We start from the raw sequence: 22,664 nt of genomic DNA on the forward strand, positions 1-22,664 counted from the left end.
TTCTTCTATATCAAAACCTTCAAATTTTGAAGTGTAAAAATCAATAATTAAATGATAATTTTGACAACAAGTATTTCTGACTTTGAAATGGTAAATCGCTATGAATTAATTGTAGATTATGGCTGTGTTATTTATGGACGGATCCAGCTTGCAAAACAAGCAAATAGCTCCCACAACCAGATAGACTTTTACGTCAATACTGAATCCTGTTTACGTTAACCCAGCTGTCTTCTATCTGTCCATAGATTACAAATGTATTCCACCAATTAAAGATTACATGTATTCATGTATATTCATAGCATATTTATGTGTGGGTTCTTGTTCTTGATCTAATGCAGGAAAATATTTTTGGTGACCTTGAAACCGTTGAGGGTCGTTAAAGTGAAAACTTTAATTGACTAGACTTCACATGCATGTGGACGCTAAGTTTTATCAGCAAAAGTCGTGATAAATGATTTCATTTAATGGATAGTACGTGAATAACAATAATTGTTAGAAATGGTGGATATTTTTTTTTAGCCATGACAGATTGTATGCTTTCGCTCGGGTTAGATTAGGGTAAGCTTAACTGGGATTAGGTTTTTATTATGTATTTTCTGTAATAGTAAAAAATCTAATATGTGAAAGAATAGAGAATGTGAGTGAGTTTCTATTGTAATTGCTGCAGAGTTTTGATACTCAATAAAATTCTCTATTTGAATGTTAAACGTAATTCTTTAATTGGAATGAACTAAGATAAATTTACATGTATTCATAAATTCAAGGTGGTTTACCTTTAAGTACTTATCTAATAACATTAATTGAACACATTTCGTCAACAAAACATAAATAATAATGAACATATTTAAGTTTCAGATACACCAACCATTTGTATTCATATCTTAAACATTAAGGTTTACTATTGGGAGAATGACCTTTTTACCAACCCAAGATTCACACACAAATCAGAATAATAAAGAAAGAAGACAAGATTCATCTATAACATTAATTTATATAGACTTATAATCCGTCATCATTTTAAAGCATATGACATACACACGTCTCCTTGACTAACCAAAAATGCTCGTGAATCAAAAGCTTTTTTCTGTCTCTCCGAGTAAAATGAGAAAAATTAAGATTTAGAGCAGACAACGGGCTATTGGGCATGGTGACAACTTAATTTACATCTGAAAGGTTCTTTTGTTTATTTTGATTTTTCCCTAGTTACCACAACTTTTGTTGTTCTTCAAGTCATCCCTATATATAATCCAATGGTTTTTTTATGAGACAAGAACACCGTGTTGTCGTGTGGAGTAAAATAGAGAAATTAAGGAATGTCATTTTCTACGTAATTTGTTTAAAACTTTATATCATTGACTTAATTAATTTATTATTAATTCTACAAGAAAGTATATGTTCTTTTAATTAAATAACAAGCAACTACTATGTGAATTTCGTGTGGATTAATAATATAAAATGATAAGGTTGTTCCAATAATATTTGATAGGTTCACTTTTCCTCCTTTTTATTATTTGATGGGTTAATCACACTTACTCCTAAATAATTATTAATTAAATATGTTTTTTCTTTTAGTTATTTCTCATAAAGATTTAACAAAATTTAACATTGCAGCCACTTAAATAGGAGGAGTTAATTTTTTTATTTTCCTGCAATTTGTTTAATGTGATGTGAGCTTGGTAAAAAGTAGGGAGTTGCTATTGCTACAGAGGGGGAGAATGTTAGGATATTTTTTTTTTTTTTAACTTTTGTTTTGTTAATTTTTTTATAAATTAACAAAACAAAAATTAAAAAGATTGTATTTTCTTTTAAATTATTTTTTATAAATTAACAAAACAAAAATTAAAAAGATTGTATTTTCTTTTAAATTATATTAAATAGCCCCTATTTTCTACTTGAATTGACAAATAGCGTCTTTTTAAAAGTCTTGCACTCTATAGCCCTCTTCTAATTTTTTGGACATAATTGTTCTTAATATATGTTGATGTGAGATTTCGTATTGACTAGAGTGTCGATGCGAAATTCTACACTAACTAGAGGTACTTGGTTGACCTCGAGAGGAATCGAATAAGATGGGTGCATGATTCTGAATAATCAACAAAAGTGAACTAATTTATGCATGACGACAATTAAGAAGACGGTGTGCCTCCCTGAAAACGATATGAGAACTGAGCACTTTTAAAGTGGTTTGTCCGGAGAATGAGCAATGCCTACATCCATTGATATTTTATTTGAGTGTACATATGATTTGGGTTACAAAGAGTGAATTTTTTCCTACTAGAGAGGAGAAGTTTTTCTCTTACTCCCTTGTCGGAGTTGGAGCCCGAGCTTGTGTCAGGAAAAAAAAGATCCCCCTTCTTCTTTGGCTGTAGTCTCTATTTATACGGAGACCTAGGAGTGTCATGATAATAGGTGCGTCAACTGGGTTGTCATATGCCACACGGGGGCTGGAGACTCACATGCTCCTATGTTGTAGAGTGTGATGGTGTTCCCTCTGATAGTAGGTGCCTTTACAGGTTTCCTCTTAGCTTAGCTGCATGAAAGGCACCTGGAGTTTGCTTGGTTGTGTGTTGTAGATCGCAACCTATATGTGATAAGGTAATCTAGCCCAGTGAAAAAAATATTTTAACATGGTGGGCCCCTTTTCCTACCCGACCAAATGTTGTGCTCGCATACGTTTGTTGATTGTTCGCACTTCCCTTGGTTCGTCTGTGTCCCTAGTCCGATATCTATTTCAAACAGAAGCGTATTCTAGGCTTTCTTAACTCGTCTTGAGCTAGAGATTTTTTCTGCACAACAATATATAACCTTAAACATAACGCATTAAACAATGTCTGACATTGCTTAAATATCGGGACTTGTGCACAATCGTCTTCAACCTCAATACAACATCGCTTGAATATCCAAATTTAGACGCTTTAATGAAAGCTAGATAAAGTCTAACAAAGCTCAATAGAGCCTGAATATCATATTCAAGCATTGTCATCTTCAACCTCCAACCCCAAATCCCTCAACTTACATGAATGATCGCAAAATTGCGCAATACAAATGTGAAAACACAAGCTTTGAACCCTTAAACACGTAACATCCAACAACAGTTAAAAGCTATTTAAAGCTTAATTACAATTTAACATGTAAGAGCATCTTCAAATGGACTTTTTATATAACTCAAACTTTTTATTATAAAGAGTCTATACATAAAAATAAGAATCTACTAAAGTCTTTATCTTTAAAATATAAATTAGAGAGTGAATTTGACTCTCCACATTTAGAGAGTCAAATTTCACTCTTTATCTTAATTTTAATTAATAAACTACAAGTTCCTATGTATTTTATTTATTAACTCTCTCTCTCATTAAGTCTCTTTTTTAAAGATAAAGAATATCTTTATTAAATTTAAAGAACCTATTATATTTAAATAAAAATTATATTCTTTATATTTAAAAATTAATAAAAATATACTTTATTTATATAAAATAATACTCTTCAAAAGGAAGAGTATAATTAGAGATACTCCCAGTCATCCTTAAACTATTTCATATGTGAAAAAGAATAGACTTTATAGCTTACAACGGATGAAAGAATGAGATAAATATCATTAATTTAATGGAATTTGTTGTCGATGTTTATAGAAAGTTGATGGAATCCGTAGGGGCTTAAGTGTAATTTCCGTATCAATATACGTTGAGGTGGTCTAGAACTTCGTAAAACGAAAAATAGACCCGCTCCTTGCAAGGATTAGGATAAAGATGTTTGACTAAAGTATTAATAGAAGGCACAACTTACAAGGTATGGCAAGATGGTCAATGACGTAAAAATCTCCAAATATTTGTTCAATCTAATGATCCTAAATTTTATCTCTTTCAACCGAGGAATATTTGTTAAGCTACTAGACAAATTTTATTTCATTAGGGAGGAAACCCTTTTTATGTAAACTATAAAGTATAAACGGAGGGTTCAATATTCGAGGCTTGGAGATTCTTGCTCAGAAACGGANTTACAAAGAGTGAATTTTTTCCTACTAGAGAGGAGAAGTTTTTCTCTTACTCCCTTGTCGGAGTTGGAGCCCGAGCTTGTGTCAGGAAAAAAAAGATCCCCCTTCTTCTTTGGCTGTAGTCTCTATTTATACGGAGACCTAGGAGTGTCATGATAATAGGTGCGTCAACTGGGTTGTCATATGCCACACGGGGGCTGGAGACTCACATGCTCCTATGTTGTAGAGTGTGATGGTGTTCCCTCTGATAGTTGGTGCCTTTACAGGTTTCTTCTTAGCTTAGCTGCATGAAAGGCACGTGGAGTTTGCTTGGTTGTGTGTCGTAGATTGCAACCTATATGTGATAAGGTAATCTAGCCAAGTGAAAAAATATTTTAACATGGTGCGCTCCTTTTCCTACCCACCAAATGTTGTGCTCACATACGTTTGTTGATCGTTCGCGCTTCCCTTGGTTCGTCTGTGTCCCTAGTCCAGTATCTATTTCAGACAGAAGAGTATTCTAGGCTTTCTTAACTAGTCTCGAGCTAGAGATTTTGACTGCAAAACAATATATAACCTTAAACACAACGCATTAAACAATGTCTGACATTGCTTAAATATCGGGACTTGTGCACAATCGTCTTCAACCTCAATACAACATCGCTCGAATTTCCAAATTTAGACGCTTTAATGAAAGCTAGATAATGTCTAACAAAGCTCAATAGAGCCTGAATATCATATTCAAGCATTGTCATCTTACCTCCATCCCCAAATCCCTTAGCTTACATGAATGATCGCAAAATTGGGCAATACAACTGTGAAAACACAAGCTTTAAAACCTTAAATTGGTACCAAATGTAAACACGTAACATCCAACAACAGTAAAAAGCTATTTAAGACTGAATTACAATTTAATATATAAGAGCATCTCCAATGGACTCTTTATATGACTTAAACTCTTTATTATAAAAAGTCTATACATAAAAATAAGAGTCCAACAGACTCTTTATCTTTAAAATATAAATTAAAGAGTGAATTTGACTCTCCATATTTAGAGAGTCAAATTTCACTCTCTATTTTAATTTTAATTAATAAACTATAAGTTCTTATGTATTTTATTTATTAATTCTCTCTCCTATTAAGCCTCTTTCTTAAAAATAAAGAACATCTTTATCAAATTTAAAGAGTCTATTTGATTTGAATAAAAATTGTGTTCTTTATATTTAAAAATTAATAAAGATACTTTTATTTATATAAAAGATACTCTTCAAAATAAAGAGCACAAATAGAGATGCTCTAAGTCATGCTTAAACTATTTCATATGTGAAAAAGATTAATACTTTATAGCTTACAACGGATGAAGGAATGAGATAAATATCATTAATTTAATGGAATTTGTTGTTGATGTTTATAGAAAGTTGATGGAATCCGTAGGGGGTTAAGTGTAATTTCTGTATCAATATAAGCTGAGGTGGTCTAGAACTTCCTAAAACGAAAAATAGACCCGCTCCTTGCAAGGATTAGGATAAAGATGTTTGACTAAAGTAAGAGAAGGCACAACTTACAAGGTATGGCAAGATGGTCAATTACGTAAAAATATCCAAATATTTGGTCAATCTATTAATGTTCCTAAATTTTATCTCTTCCAACCGAGGAATATTGTTAAGCTACCAGACAAATTTATTTCATTAGGGAGGAAACCCCTTTTATGTAAACTATAAAGTATAAACGGAGGGTTCAATATTCGAGGCTTGGAGATTCTTGCTCAGAAACGGACTAGAAAGTAGTAAATTAATCCCAAATTGGAAATTTGTCTGGTAGCTTCGGTTTTCCTGTTTAGGTAAAAAAAAAAAGAAATTCCTTTTGTTGAAATTTTCAATAAAATACAGATAGAGGAGAGGAAAGGAGACTCGTCAAGCAATGGGAAGGAGGGATTCGTGCACTACACTTTCTGTGTAATTTTCTGGGTGAATAAAAATACGCGACTTAATTCTATAAATGGGGAGAAATACGCTTAAGTTGTTCGTCCAAATATCATCAGCAATAGAACAGTAACTGGGAAACCCCGTACGCTCTCAAAATAAACTGATTTATTAGAGATTGATTGGGTTTTTTTTTTTAAAGAAAGAGAGGGATTAGGAGAGAAAGTTTAGAGTCTTTCAGAGAGAGATGGGAATGTGTTGTTCTGGTTTAAGTGGTGATGTGGCAGGGGGGAAACAGGGCGTTGGTGGAGCCCCACAGCCGCCCATCACAGCCCAAAACAATCACGGTCACAATGACGCGGTTGACTTCTTCTTCCGGTCGCGTGGCGTCCAAGCCCTCTTTACTCAAATTGAGGTACATGTAATTATAATAATAACTATGGAGGCTGTGAAAGTATTTTTCCGAATTATTTTTATTTTTATTTTGGGTCACACTTAAGCCAATCTTTCTTTTTATTTTATTTTTAATTTTAAATTAATTTGTTTTTGTTTACTTTCTTTATATTGCTTTCAAATTTTAATCTATGATATTTTTTCTAGTTTTTGGTTTTATAACCAGTGGTCCTCTGTTTGATAACAAGGATTCCCAAATTCATTGAGATATTAAGTTGTTTAAGTGAAAAAGTAAATTGGTTGAATGCTTATTTCCTAATCAATATTGGATGGTAATTCTGGATTGGAAAATTTGTTGGAGAATGAATAATGGCAGAGTCTTTTAGTCAAGAATATAACCAACTTCTACAAAATTAACTTATCACGAATTGCTTTTGTGGTGTGCTAGATATAATTTGCTTCTCCATCTCAGAGTTGGAATTTAATTAGGGAAGTGTTGGGTAATTGATTAAGAATCCTAGTGTTGAGTAGATGATAATTATAAAAATGCTTTAGAATGCATGGTTAAGTGACAACCACACAACTCTGATGAATACTCAAGGGTCCAGTGCTCATTCAGTACTATGATATTCAACCTTTAGCATCACTAAAACTATATCTCATGGTTTTTCCATTTGTTTTGAAGGTTGACTATTATATTATGATGTTTATGCTTTTTCTACAGAATTGTACTTACCACCTCTAAAACGATTGCCAAAAGGACTGCTACCCTGGGTGATTCATAGATTTGTTGAAGCTGGTTAAAGTTAAAAATTTTTATTTGACATTTTAATCTGTGAACAATGCATCAATAGCTAAATATTATGAAGTTTAGTGACCTCATAATTTTTTGGATAAGAATCTCTTGCATCCTGGACCACCAGATGCTTATTATTCTTTTCTTGCTGATGTGGACCTTGTCTGCACTACCTTGGTTCAGCTGTCTGGAATATGGCAGGAGAGAAAGCTAAGCCAATAACTAACAAAACAGATGTGAAAGTTGACCTGGGAATCAAAATTTTGCATCCTGTTATTGGAAGCTGAATAATATATTGAATATTTCAAGTCTGGTAACCCGTTTCGTATCGTGGGAAAGGGTGGGATGGACATAATTTTAAATTCAACGTAGGTTATTTGAACATCTATGTGCATGGATCACATTCCTTTTCTTTCTCTTTGCATGCTTTGTACATGCAATCATTTTTTTATTTTTTATTTCTTATCATTTATTCATGTAGTTTTATTACGCGATGCAGTTATCTTTATCTGCTTCAAAGTTACTTGATCGTGACATAACATCAAAGGTATGTTCATATTATCATCGTCTTGCTGTCTGATTATGACGTATTCATGTTGATCGTGCATTTGGTGACAATAGTTTATTTATTCATATGTGGGCCTGACATATTATCTATGTTTGCACATAGTTCTGGTATCACATGTATAAGCTTGGAGCTGTAGAATACTTTCTGGTTGATACCATTTCTTTTAACATTATCCACAAATAATTTATTAAACTGTGAGTCTGAAATAACACATCTCAGGTAAGGGTTTTATTAGTATTACGATTTTTGTAGACATGTTTCTAGTGGTATTATCTTGCTAGTCTTTAGTAGAAAATGTGCAAGCTACTCTATTCTGGTGAGGATTTTCAAATTTAGTGTTTCATGTTTATGAAGACTTCAATTCTTCAATTTATGGGAGCATATACTTATAATTTTATGGCATGTAGTGGAAGTGTGTTTACATACTTATAGACCTTTTTCTTTGTCATAGAGTGACCCCATGACAGTTGTTTATGCAAAGAAAAGAGATGGGACACTGGAGGAGATTGGGCGTACAGAAGTCATCATGAACAATTTGAACCCTGCTTGGATTGAAAAAATTTCAATTGCTTATCAATTTGAGATTGTCCAGCCATTGGTGTAAGATTCTCACAGGATCTTAGTTTATAATTTTCAATAGACCTTTCATTTATCTCATCAGTCATGTTTTGCTTTGACCTCTCTCATGTTTTCCTTTTTCCAGCTTTCGAATTTATGATGTTGATACCAATTATCACAATGTACCAGTGAAGGTATAGCAGAATTTCTGCTTTAACATTGTATTTATATCTTTGGTTCTGGTTTAAATCATATACTTTTAATTTAGGCAATGTTCTAGTCTGAGGGAAAGTTAAAGTTGCATAGGCAACTGACTGATATTTCATTTTTAGGACATGCAATCTGTATTGAATTGCAATAACACTGGGTCCCATTGATTTTGGTAAATTTGCTAATTGTGATGTAGACTTTGAACAAACACTTAATAAATGCAAGAAACTTAAAAAGTGGACCATTATCTATCAAAATTAACTTCATGGCTCCATCAAAGTTAATTTTAAATGATTTGTGCAAGCAGCTTTGCAAGGTTTGATACATGTGTCCCATAACCATAATTGGGAAAGCACTTAATTGCTTAAGATCATTATGAAAATTGTTTTCTGAGTTGATGGTTGAGTATGTTTTGCTAATTTACCGGTACTGTTGTCATAAACAATTAAAATGGAACACTTTCTTATGTGACCTACTGAAGAAATTATATGAGGAATAACACACACACACATATGCATATATAGTGGAATTAATAATCCGACCTTTTGAATTATCTGGTATACATGCATGTCTTGCATATAATTTTGATCAAAACAGTTAGGCACACTATTTTTTATGGTCATTCATATCTTTTAGATTGTAAATAACACTTCCAGAAGTTTATGTTCATGTGAAGTTTATGCATATGAAAGAGAAAATTAAACAATATAGATGGATTCTTTGACGTTAAGCTGGAAAAGTTGCATTATCTCATAGAGACAAATCTTTCAACTTGCAGGAAAAGTAACATACATTATAATGAGAAAGTTACAACATAGAGTGAAGCAATAGAGACCTACCTAAAGATCCTTTTGATCCTCTACTGTAGTGGTTGCACATTATTTAAAACAGTCATTAACTTCTTGTTAATTAAATAATTGTTGAAGGTGAAGTATAAAGTTCAAACTTTCTTAAGTTGTGTTGCCTTGTAGATGCTAAAGTTGAACGATCAGGACTTCTTGGGAGAAGCCAGCTGTGCCCTGTCTGACGTAAGTTTCATGATCGATTTTTTTTTTCTTCATTTCTCTGGATTTATATGTAAATTATTCTGTTGAATGGGTAAAATATGTGCATATATCCATTTCCATCTCTATTGCTAACATATAATTTTCTAAAAAGAATAATTGCTAAAGCTATTTAACTGCTTTTAACTTTAACTTTTGTAATGCTGTTTGAATGATTAGAATATAATGTGACCATTTGTTGCGCATAAAAGGAAATGGTTTTGTTTCTATAATGCTAATAAGTAGGAAGTTTGTAGTTTTGCATCTGTTAGAAATCCTTGGTCATCATGTATCTGACACAAATATAATTCCTTTCATTTTTACCTTATTTTATATGGCAGATTGTGACGAAACCAAGTCAGACTTTCACCATAAACCTCCATAACAAATATAGACCTGGAGTACCAAGAAACTTGGGGACACTATCTGTCCATGCTGAGGAAACAGTTGCTTCTAAGAGTGCTGTTGAAATAGCATTCCGCTGCTCCCATTTAGAAAATGTGGACATGTTTTCCAAAAGTGTATGTATTCCGGAAGCAGTTACTATTAGAAATTTGCTAATTGATTGATGGAGTCATTTAGTCATTCTTCTTCTTTCTATAGGATCCATTCTTAAGAATATCTAGAATTGTTGAGAGTGGAGATCCTGTTCCGATCTGCAAGACAGATGTAATAAGCAACGACTTGAATCCCATTTGGAGGCCAGTAACTTTGAGCATGCAGCAATTTGGAAACAAGGTAAGCTTTTTACCTTCATATCGATATTACTTGAATGGATATTAGAAATACAAGGTTTCTTGATGTGGGAAAAAGTCTTGGCTTATAACATTTCGCTTTAATGCAGGATAATCCATTAATTATTGAATGTCTTGATTTCAATAGTTCTGGAAATCATGTTCTTATAGGGTAATTGTTGAATTCTTGGTGTCATTAACTTACCTATCATATATTTTAACTGTTTTGATTATGTTAAGAGTTTTCTGTTTACATCATCAGGAAAATTCAGAGATCAGTGGGTGACCTGGAGAAACTTCACCTAGGAAGAAGTGGTGCAAATTTTGTTATACCCTCTGGTCATCACGGTCATGAAAAGGTGTTTATTCATACAAATGAATAGTTTAAGAAATTATAATATTATTGTTTGACATCACTTTTGCCTTGTAGGTTCTCAAAAGTCAGTTGTTTATTGATAAGTTTATTGAGAAAGAACAATATAGTTTTCTGGATTATATTTCTAGTGGCTTTGAGCTAAATTTTATGGTTGCAGTTGACTTTACAGGTAAATAAACCTTGACATTCTAGTAAGAACATATATTATATTCTATTGACTGTATGTTATATAATTTATTTGGTTTTGAACCTTTTTTTTTACACCTTTTAAGTTTGGTCTGATTTGTTCTTATCTTGGTTTATGCTTTTAATACATAATCATCCAGCTTCGAATGGAAATCCTCGAAATCCAGACTCTTTGCACTACATTGACCCTTCAGGCCGATTGAATTCTTACCAGCAGGTAAGATTATGGTGTGAACTCAGGAGATTACAGTATCACTTAGTAAAACACCCTTAGGTATGCTTGTAAGTTACCAAATAATCATTGTTATAAAGGTTGCCCCTTAAAAATGTCTCTGACTTCAAATTCTTTTTCAACTTCAACTGTCCAAGTTGAGTTTTTTTTTTCTTCCACCTTTCATTCATATTATCCCCACTCTTCCACAGCCTTTATTTTGAATGGAATTTGTTCCCGACAAACCCCTTGTAAAACCACAGCAGATTTGTCAACCATACTAAGCCAGTATTCAAAATTTAGCTGAAACTGAATGCAAGCCATTTTTCAAAATTTTTTAGTTTGTATAAAAATTGGAAAGAAGACATCATTGGCTAGTGAATTGGCTAATTGGTTTTTAACAAAATCTTTTGCAGGCTATAATGGAAGTAGGGGAGGTCATACAATTTTATGATTCTGACAGACGCTTTCCTGCTTGGGGATTTGGAGGGAGAACAGTTGATGGTACTATATCACATTGTTTTAACCTGAATGGAAGTGCCAATGATTTTGAGGTAAGAGGTTGCTAGAGTTTTTAGCTTTTTGCTACGATATCTCTTTCAAGTTGTTGATTTGGTTGGCATACCTTCATGTTTTTCTCTACCAAACAGAAAATTTTGCTTATTATTTAATTTTTCAATCAAGTCAATGTCAATAATGAGAAAAAAGAAATTACTTTTCTGATGTCACTTCTTTACCTGGTCCTCGTGCATTTGTTTGTTCATTCTCTGTCTCCATCTTTGATTTGCTTATCTACTCAGAAGTGAGAAAAGGAAGTGCTCATCAATTCAGATAAACAACATCTACTTCATTTTTACGTAGCAGCTTTATCTATTCTTTAATTTTGTCACTACGGTTAAGGTATAGTGAACATTATTGATCATTTTATTGAGAATAATATGAAGAGGATCTATGTTCAAGTTAGTGTTGCTTATTTTACAGGATTCTCTTATTATTGCGCCCCCTTCCATATGGGCTTATATTCCTTGAAAACCTCATGAGTGGATCTGTCCAAAGTGACTTACATCTGAATTTTTCTTTCTCCATTTTCAATAACAGTTGATTTTCTTATCTAACAGGTTGAAGGAGTTGAAGGCATCATGGCTGCTTACAGGAATGCTCTCCACAATGTTTCTCTGGCAGGACCCACTCTATTTGGTCAGGTGATAAACGTGGCTGCACAAATTGCTGGTCAGTCCACCTCAGGTGACAGAAGCAAGTATTTTGTTTTGCTCATTATAACGGTAAATAGAATTATAACTTCTCGCAGTTACCTTTTTCTTCTTTCAGAATTCCATCTTTGTGATTAATCAATATGTAACCTTTTCTAGGATGGAGTTGTGACAGATCTTCAAGAAACCAAAGATGCTTTGGTGAGAGCATCTGATCTTCCCCTTTCAATTCTTATTGTTGGAGTAGGAGGTGCAGATTTTACACAAATGGAGGTATACCATTGTTTTTCTAAATTCAAACCTACTGAAATTTTCCTTTATTAACATATTGCACCTTCTATTACCTTACTTTTAGATGGTCTAAATCATTACAATTTTTTAGATTCTTGATGCTGATAAGGGTCATCGGTTAGAAAGCTCTACAGGTCGGGTAGCTACGCGAGACATTGTACAATTTGTTCCAATGCGAGAAGTTCAAAGTGAGTGCAAATATATTCACCTTTCTTGCTGCAATGATTTCAATATTAACACTAATATTCCATTAACAAACGAACTTATTAGACGCTTTTCAAACGTGAATATTGTAGCAAAAGCTTTTTGGTCCAAAATCATATTCTCATTGTATAATGTATAATGCTTTAAGTAACAACTTGATTGTGTTTTGACAGGAGGACAAATTTCTGTTGTTCAAGCACTTTTGGAAGAGTTGCCCGGACAGTTTTTGAGCTACATGCGATGTAGAGATATCAAACCATTCAATCTTCACGTGGCCGAAACTCCTACTTGAAAAACCACCAAAATTTCAAAATTAGAGTAAATATGTTAGTATTGTAATAACTGTTCAGAAGTAGTAGGAATTGATGGTATAGATATTAGGAAACTAAGTTTTGTTTTTTGTTTTTTCTTTTATATATATATAGTTTTTTATTTTTTATTTTTAATGACTGGAAGTGTCCGGACCAGTTTGTGTGTACCTTAATTAATCCCCGGAGACTCTAGAACTATCAATAGGGTAAGAATTCTAATGGTTACCTCTATTAGTAGTCATGAGAACTCAAACTCAAGAGATCATGTTAGATCCTCCTCTTATTCTTTTACCATAAAGGGGTCTCGAAGTTTCCATAGCTACATTTCATGATTTGAGCAGGCGTAAATATTTGATTGTTTGTATATGATATGAATTATATGTTTTTCAATTAGGTTTAATGTATTTGCATGGTTAGGTTGTTTATACATGCATGGAATTATACGAAATTGTGAGGGCAATTAGATCGAATTTCTGTTGTTTCTTTGGTGCTAGCCGAACAAGTCATGATTTAATTGATTGATTTCATCGTTTGCATTTGATAAACTAGTCTAACCAAGCTGTACCCTCTACTTTAAAATCCGGATCAGACCAGTCGGTTCGATCGAGACTTGGCCTTTAACTACGGTTCGAGTTAACATGAAAACTGGAAAAGTCATAAAACCCATTTTAGATCAGTAATAGATCGGTGGAACAATACAAAACCACTGGTCTGACTGGTATAGATCTTAAAGCGGTTCACTATTTTGGGATAATCTGATCCCCAATTCTTAAACCAGATTTGCAGTATCGTTTCATTCTCTATTTCATTACGCCAGTAAGCATTCTCTATTTTATTTCAATATCATTTTCATCTCTAAAAATCAAATTGCATCTTTCATTTTCATTTTCTATTCTTTTTCACTTACTTTAAAATCTACTGTGTAAAGAAGAAGAAGTAAGGGGAGGGAAAGGAAGAAGAAAGAGAAGAGGAGATGAAGAAGAATAGAGGAAGGAAGAAGATTAGAAGAAAGAGAAGAGGAGATGAAGAGAAACTGAGAAGAGGAAGGAAGAAGAAGGACGGGAAAAAAAATTACTAGAGAGAGGGGAAAGGGATAGAAAAAAGAAGAAAGTGACAGGGAGAGAAAAAAAAAAGAGAAAGAAGAAATTGATGGGGAGAGAGAAAAAAAAGAAAGGTGAAAATGATGGGGAGAGAGAAAAAATAATTAATAATAAAAGTTATAGGTTATTTCATGCATAGAGAGACTCGTGTTAATTTTAGGGGTGTATTTATAGGTTTTTAAACTTATAAAAACTGAAAAATTATTCAGAGATGTATCTATTGTATTCGGAAACCGGCCCTTTGATCGGGTTAGAGATCGGTCCGATTTTTAGAACAATGACAGTAGCCATAAAATGTCAAATCGATGCTGTACAATATTTTAAACTGGTAAAAATAGAAGGTAATTTATATGCATGAAGCTACACTACGAAGACAGACTATTTAGAGTCAGTAGTGAAATTTCATTGCATCGTACTAGAAATATTAATTCGTATCTGCTTCGAATTCCCATACATTCTTCTTGTGGATTTTGTTTTGTTCCTCCGTTAGATGTTTAGATTTAAGACTCACAGTTCCAATTCGTGATACTTCAACATCACTGTCTTCTCATTGTATAATGTATAATGCTTTAATCAACAAATTCATTGTGCTTCGGACAGGTTGCAAATTTCTGCTGCTAAAAGAGTTTGTGGATAATTTTTCACTAAACATGTTAAAATTACAACTGCACAGATAGTGTAGTAAGTCTGGTAAAGATATTAGGAAAATATTTTCATTGCTACATTATTGAATAATTTGATTAACTGTAAAGATGATGAAATTTGTTTTTACCGGCTATATTTTTGCCTACATGTTTGCAGACAGGGTAAAAGCAAAAACTATAGAGAATATTACTTTTAACTATTTAAAAAAAAAAAAGGTTATAATTTATCAATTAAAAGGAAAATCGAGGAAAGAAAGTATTTCTTTGAGCTCCCAACGCTCTTCATCCTATCAAATATCAATTGTATAACATCGTAGTTACTTTATACATGAGACTTATTGACTCCCTCAGACTTGTAATTAACTAAAATTAAAACTATAGATAAGATCATGAGTTGATAACTAGTATTCTATCCATAACCTTATATTATATTAACTAAGATGTGAAGGGGAATAATAAAGTCCAGAGGAAGCTAAATTTGTAAGTAAATTAATACGTACCACTAAACTTGTGTAGTTCTTGTATAGTTTTATTAAGGTCATTGTCATAATTACTACTTGCCGGATCATACCAATATACAATGCTTAAGCTTGGTGTGCTTACGACTCCTCTTGAGAAAGTCTTCATCTGAGAGCATTTTCTCACCTTTAACTCATACAAAGATGGAAATCTAAAGGTTTAGTGTCCAAAGCAAAAGCATAAGGAACTTTCTAAATCTTCAATTTGCCAAAAACAATTTCATCTCTCTTTTCGTCTCCCTCATTTGCTAATATTTCTGTCATCATTTGACACTGTTTTATAATTTTTTTTTTTCAATTGCTTTAGACTTTTGGCCGCTGTGAATGATGCTAAATTTCTTAATCCATCACAACGCCATACTTCCAGAGTGGTTAGGTTTTCAAAAGATGCTGAAGATGGCACTAAAGTAATCAAATTGCAACACCAAGTACTTCTAGACTTTTTATCTATGTGAGAATACTAGTATGTCTATCGTCCTCTCCAGGTGAAGAAATCTCTTGATATAAACTCAGTTTCAGTATGAGTTTTTCATGATTATTAAATCTCTAAAGGATTTCACTTGAAATGTTAACCGATTCGTCCTTAATAAACTCAGGAACTTTCACTTTGACATAGTTATGATCTGGAAACTGGTTTAGTAGTCAAGCAAGCATTATGTCCTTTTCACTTAATGTCAATCTCTCCAAATCAGAATAAACCTGAAAATCAGTCACGATAAAATTAATGTTCACATGACCAATTTCATACCTTATGTTGTAATTTTATTTATTTTCAGCATTTTTTTTTGGGTTAATGTTTGTCAGGCTTTGGGCTTTCAAGTCAATGGATTTTTTTTTTTTTTTTTTCCTTCACAATCCTCTTGGTATATCTTGCCGCTATAAGGTAAGCAACTAGGGCTTCTGGTTGAACAAAAGATAGATTTAACTATGACAGCTATGATAGATTTTCTCTAGCCCACAGGGTATGTATTAGTCATATTTCTACAGAAAGGGAACCTTCTTATTATTCTGAGGCTATTTCTTACTACTTACTAGTGTCGAGCCATGGCTGAAGAACTTTCTGCTCTAGCACTAAATCATACATGAGACTTAGTGCCACATCCATCTTATAGAAAACCTATTGGCTATAAATAGATATATAAGATCAAACATTGTTCTGATGGCTCCATTTAGAGATATACAGCCCGACTGGTTGCAAACGGCTTCACTCAACGTGAAAGGTTTGGTTATGTTGTGACTTTCTCCCTACTGGCCAAACATGTCATTGTCTGCACTTTCTTGACAATTGCATCTGTTCGTGACTGGACTTTGCATTAAATGGACGTTCACAATGCATTTCTCTATGGTGACCTCCACGAAGAGATTTACATGGATCTTCCTCCGGAACTTCAACAATAGGGGGAGAATAAAGTATGTCGTCTTTGAAAGTCCATACACGGTTTAAAGCAAGCATCCTTATAGTGGAATGAGAAGTTCACTGAAACTCTCACAAGTCTAGGATTTTCTCAATCTAAACATGATTATGCTTCTTTCTCAAGACGAAGAGGTAACTCTTTTATTTCTCTCATTATATACGCAGATGACATCCTGATCACTAGGAAATGACAAAACAACCATCAAGATCCTAAAAGAGCATCTCAATAAGCATTTCCGTATCAAAAATTTAGGAGAACCAAAATATTTCCTTGAAATTAAAATTGCAAGGTCTCCAGAAGGAATATCTCTTAGCCAACAAAATATGTTCTGGAACTTATGTCTGATTTTGGTTTGTTGGCATGTAAACCAAGTGTTATTCCTGTTGAGTAGAACTCCAAACTCACTACCCAAGAATATGACAGAGCAATATCATCCTCAGAAGTGGATCCACCATTGGAAGATGCATCACATTATCAGAGACTTATGGGTCATCTTATCTATCTCACTATGACATGACCAAACATTAGTTATACAGTCCACATCCTCAGCCAGTTCATGATGGTCCAAAACAATCTCATATGGATGCGGCAATGAAGGTAATCAAGTATTTAAAGGGATGCCCTGGATTGAGACTTTTCTTATCACAAAATGCAAACTTAGATGTCATAACCTATTACAACTCAAATTGGGGCACATGTCCAATGACAAGGAGATCACTTACTGTGTTCTGTATAAAACTTGGAGAAATATTGATTTCTTGGAAAACAAAGAAGTTGAATACAAAGCTATGGCCAAAGCCTCCTGTGAGATCACTTGACTTCTTGGATTATTGGGAGATCTAAAAGAAAAAGTAAAAGACTTTATTCATTTATATTCACATTGTTGGATAATGCCTCTCATTTTGTTAAGAGGATGAGACGGTTATTCAGCTGCATGGCTAGCGTTTGTTACGTTAGTTATTTGCTAACTAACCTCGCTAAGATCACACAGCTGTGATAACCGTCAAATCTTCCCTTAGGCTCATGTATAAAGAAGGTGGTCTGTACCTTCTGTAAGTAACGAAAAACAGAGAGAGACGTGAGAGTTAGGATTTCAATATTGTAATTCTCAGATTAGTGATTGTATCAGACTTCATTATAGTGGATGAACTAGGGCCTTACAAACCCTGCCTTGGAGTAGGATTCTTGAGTTAAATCCAAACCAAGTAAACAACGTGTGCATTCTTCTTTTCTTTGTTGTTCCCCCCTGTCTCTGTTTTGCTGTGTTCTTCTTGATAATCTTGATTGTGTTGAACTCTCTCTTGGAGGATTTTTGGTTTATATCCTCAACACACATGTTAACTGATTCGTCCTTAATAAACTTGGGAACTTTCACTTTGACAAAGTTATGATCTGGAAACTGGTTTAGTAGCCAAGCAAGTGTTATGCCCTTTTCACTTAATGTCAATCTCTCTAAATCAGAATAAACCTGAAAATCAATCATGTTAAAAATTAATGTTCACATGACCAATTTCATACCTTATGTTGTAATTTTATTTATTTTCAGCATTCTTTTCGTTAAATGTTTGTCAGGCTCTGGGCTTTCAGGTCAATGGTCTTTTGTCTTCACAATCCTCTTGGTATATCTTGCCGCTAGAGGTGTAAGCAACTAGGGCTTCCAGCTAAACAAAGACAGGATAATTTTTAATTGGCTCACCTAGAAGCAACTTTTGATTTTCAAAAACTAAGAAAATCGTACTTTTGAAATCTTCAATAAAATAGATTATCCAACAATCTACTCCTCCCCATAATTACTTTTAAAATGTGTTTACCAAACACTTAGGGTGATAGATTATGAAATAAGTGATTTGGAAGAAGCAAAACAACCCAAACTCTCCCCAAATTAACTTCAATAAGAACATTGATATTTAGAACTTACAAAAAGTTTTTCTTATCTAAGGCAGTTTAAATATAAACATGTAAACAATAATATGGAAATGATTTTTAGCCATCATACATTTTCAGTACCCTCGTTACTAATTATACTAGATTTTCTATTTTAAACTCCACCTAATCCCGAAAAGACCCTTTTATACTTAAAGTTATTTTTTTTCTTATTTCCATATATAGTACAATCTTCCATAAAATTATTAGAAATTCAAATAATTTTTAAACCTTAATATTGATCTTATTTTTACTTTTGGTACAAAAAAAAAAAAAAAAAAAAAAAAAAAAAAAAGGTTAGTTTCATGATAATCCAATGTTTATATTTTACAAATTCAATCAGACGAAAATAAAATTTAATTAAACTATAATAACTTAAATCTCTAGTAATTATAAACAGAATATGTACATTGTTATTCTATAAGTACAAAAGTATCAAGCCTAAAATTATATTTTCAATTTTTAATCCTATATATATTATATATATGTTAAGATTTGAAAGTATTCTTAGTAAATATAAAAGTATTTTGGATTTTACAAAAACTAAAAATATAAAGATTCTCAAAATGAAAAAATAAATAAACTCATTAAATAAAATATGAATTTAGCATGAATACATTTCTAGTAATTTTAGAGTGAATGTCCCAGCACATTTATTGTCCTTTCCACATGGAAGAGCTCTTTGTATGACTTGCTTTTATTTGGAGGTTTCAAGATCTTTAAATGTTATCAAGATTTCAATTGGAATGCTTGTTGATTCGTCTTTACGATCTCAACTTTCACTTTGTCAAATTCATGTTCATCTGAAAGTTGGCCTGGCATACTTGCGTGACATCCTTTCCAATTATGTCAATGCCATGCCATGCCAATGGAAATGGCATCCATTGAAGTCCAGCTGAAACAAAATCATAATCATTTATTTCTGGAAACAGCTATTTATGAGAAACTAAGGAAAAGTTATGATGTTCACAGGGGTTTCCGCAAGCATATGAATCGTGCAAGTATATAGTTCAAGTGAACGGATATCGAACCCTAGGAAATTACTAATCCTATTACCAAATAAACTATCATATTCTATTTGATTAACCAAAATTGTATGGAATGGATTAACTAAACTAATATTTAAAATAAACTAAAACTAAAGAAGATTGCAAAGAACACGTTGGTTGTAAACAATTTAACTAAACCTAGGGCTCAAATTTCACACCAACTTCTACTCCTAGGTATTGATAACTATTGCTAACATTATTAAGTTTTTTCTGTAGGCCAAACTCCATAGAATTCCAATGACTTTCTCTCGACAATTTTAGATTAACCCTTTATTACTAGCCCAAAATATCTCTAAATTAAGAGATTATTACGCTCTATGGAATTTACCAAAGCCTTAAAGTCGTGGTAACCTATCTCTAGTATTTGCTCAACCTATGGTTTTATTACATTAGACTAATTAGATTTTATCTCTTGATCTCAACCTAGTCCATTAAATCAATAAACTCTTAGGCCTAAAAATTGTCATAATAAAACTTAGAAAATATACGCTTAGCAATAATTAACAATCATACTCAACACATATTCACAAAATTGGGCTACATCTTAGCCCTAAAACTTTATTTAGCTCATGATCAAATAAAATAAACAACATTATACATAGGTTCAAGAAAAGGTAAAAGAAAACTTCCCTAGATGATGAACCAAAACCCTAAGAGTTTTGTTTTTATTTACAAATAGCGGCAAATCTTCTCTCCATCCTCTCTCTCCCCCAAATACTAGCTAAGACATTTATTTATAATGCTAGGTTTTCAGAGCGTGTTTCCACACTCCTATTTAGATTAGAACTCTTAAAATGGGAAAAATTCTAATTACACAAATCCAGAATTTTTAGGAAATTGTTGTCGTGTTGTGGCATGATAGACTTGTGCCCTGGCATGCACACAATCTTCAAGTTCATCTGTTGTTATGCCACATGGGCAACTTGGCTACGGCATAAACACAATCTTCAATTTCTCTATCGTTGTGTTGTAGCGTGGGTAGACTTGTGCTGCGCACACAAAGATGCTATTTTCTGTACAAAGATTTCTGAATTTGATGAAGTCTTCAACATACAATTGTAGATTTTTTTCATTACCTTTCTATCACGACTGGGGGCTATCCTCTATCTTGCCACCTTCAGCTCAAGGGCTTTCCCCACGCATCGGACACATCCAGGGTATTGTCCAAGGTATAAGTCCAAGGTTCAAGTCATGGGAGCGTTTGCAAAGTGGAAAAAGGACCACGAAGCAAAGCAAAGCCATGAGGGTCTGAAGGAGGCGTGGCCAGAAGGACCCATAGCGACAATACCTTGGACTGTCTAGCGAGCGGGGAAAGCCCTTGAGCCAAAGGTGGCAAGATAGAGGATAGCCCATGTCGTGACATTTTCCAATGCTTTAAGAATCATCACAAACAAGGTCTACAACTTCAAATATCATTGAAATACCAAGGCATGCTCAATACTTAAACGATTTTCCAGATTTTGCAATTAATATCAAAATGTCATAACTTCTTCATTTTAACTCTGAATCTCGAACCGCTTTTTTCAAGTTGTCACAAATTCCATCGCCAACATAATTCTTCATCCGAATATATTTTTAAGCATTTATAACGAAAAACACACAAACATACTTATATAAAAACGTTCATGAAATAATTAAGCCAAATCAAAAACTCAAACCTAATTTCTCACAATAATACCATAAACGACTAAGTAAAAGGGTATTTCAAGCACTTATCAGATGTTAATTAAACAAACACATACTTTTTCTTTCTTATATAACTATTGAATGGTTTTCTTAGGTCCCTCCCAAACCAAGCTCTATCCCTGCTGTTGGCCTTTACTTCCTAGAAACATCAGTGTGCTTAAGTCTCCTCTACAGAAAGTCTTCACTTTTGGGCATCCATTCACAATTATCTTCCAAAGATGGGAATTTAAACTGTAATCCCATAGCAGAGCATAGAGATTTTGTAAATGTGTAAATATCAATGACTTCAATTTGGGGAAAACAATTGGTCTCTTGCTACACCTCCCTCATTTTCTATTATCTCTATGATCTCTTTGCAGTCACTTATTTCCATTTTTCTTAGTTGCTTCAAGCATTTGGTTGCTAAAGGTGTCATTAAGTTTAGCAGTGTTAATAGCAATAAGTTACTTTCAGATCTTGAAGATTCTAGAAAGATGTAAGGATGGCACAACATTAATCAATTTGCCACTGCAAAAATATGGAACATTGAGTTTCTCTTAATCTCAGTCTACTGAGATAAGGAAAGATTAGACTTCAATCAATCACCTTGATTCATGATTGAATGATCATTACAGATTATTTTCCTAATTTACACTTACAAAATATGTATAAATTGTCTATTGTACAGACTTACAAATGCAATACTACATAAAAGTTCTTCCCTACATTGCTCTCTTTCTCTTAGGCATCCTCTAGCAGATATCATCATATTGACTGCTTCTCTTGCCACTCTTCCTTGAATCTTCATGGTATCAGAGCACTTTTAAATAGCTTTTGCTTGCCAAATTACTTAGCCTCTCCTTCTGTCCCTGAAACCAAACAGATACTTGGTTAGAGACAATTTTTTTTTTCCAAACATCTAGCTTCTGCTTCTGTCCTTGTAATCAAACAGATACTAAGTTAGAATCTTCTTAACCAAAATTCCAAAAATCCAGAATGAAATCAACACAAACACAAACCAAAATTCCAAAACCACAGAATACCCAATCACCATAGACAACCCAAACATACAAACCCACACAACTACAACCCATATTGACACAGCTCACACATCTGGTCCACTCACACAATCAAGGCCTGACCTAGCATCATACCCATTTGGAATGCTAGGTTATAACCTGGGCTCCTTCACCCAAACCGGTTCAAGCTTGCCCCACCTCATACCCATTTCAAATGCTAGGTTACAACTTGGGTTCTTTTCCTCAAACGAGTTTGAATTCGAATAAGAATCCCTACATGTTTCCTTTTCTCCATCATACCAACCGTTGGCAACAATCGCCCTGAACTAGGTGACGTGATCTTCTCA

The 22,664-nt window shown here is 33.3% G+C and overlaps 1 protein-coding gene across 1 annotated transcript; it reads left to right on the forward strand.

Moving 5' to 3' along the window:
• Positions 1 to 5,879: 5,879 nt before the first annotated feature.
• On the forward strand, positions 5,880 to 13,060 carry LOC116142711 (protein BONZAI 3-like). The gene is made up of 16 exons (XM_031428125.1): positions 5,880 to 6,307; positions 7,581 to 7,628; positions 8,101 to 8,249; positions 8,353 to 8,401; positions 9,389 to 9,445; positions 9,802 to 9,981; positions 10,064 to 10,198; positions 10,305 to 10,366; positions 10,457 to 10,553; positions 10,625 to 10,739; positions 10,897 to 10,973; positions 11,384 to 11,521; positions 12,086 to 12,250; positions 12,338 to 12,451; positions 12,561 to 12,657; positions 12,847 to 13,060. The coding sequence occupies exons 1-16, from the start codon at positions 6,140 to 6,142 to the stop codon at positions 12,963 to 12,965; spliced, it is 1,770 nt and encodes a 589-aa protein (XP_031283985.1). The 5' UTR covers positions 5,880 to 6,139; the 3' UTR covers positions 12,966 to 13,060.
• The last annotated feature ends 9,604 nt before the right edge of the window (positions 13,061 to 22,664 follow it).

Source organism: Pistacia vera, unplaced genomic scaffold (genome assembly GCF_008641045.1).
Source record: "Pistacia vera cultivar Batoury unplaced genomic scaffold, PisVer_v2 Contig417, whole genome shotgun sequence".
In the NCBI taxonomy this organism is placed as follows: Eukaryota; Viridiplantae; Streptophyta; class Magnoliopsida; order Sapindales; family Anacardiaceae; genus Pistacia; species Pistacia vera.

Coding starts and splice junctions, on each gene's coding strand:
- LOC116142711 (XM_031428125.1), top strand. CDS start 6,140: ATGGGAATGTGTTGTTCTGGTTTAAGTGGTGATGTGGCAGGGGGGAAA. Junction 12,251..12,337: donor TTGTTTTGCTCATTATAACG/GTAAATAGAATT, acceptor AACCTTTTCTAG/GATGGAGTTGTGACAGATCT. Junction 12,658..12,846: donor TCCAATGCGAGAAGTTCAAA/GTGAGTGCAAAT, acceptor GTGTTTTGACAG/GAGGACAAATTTCTGTTGTT.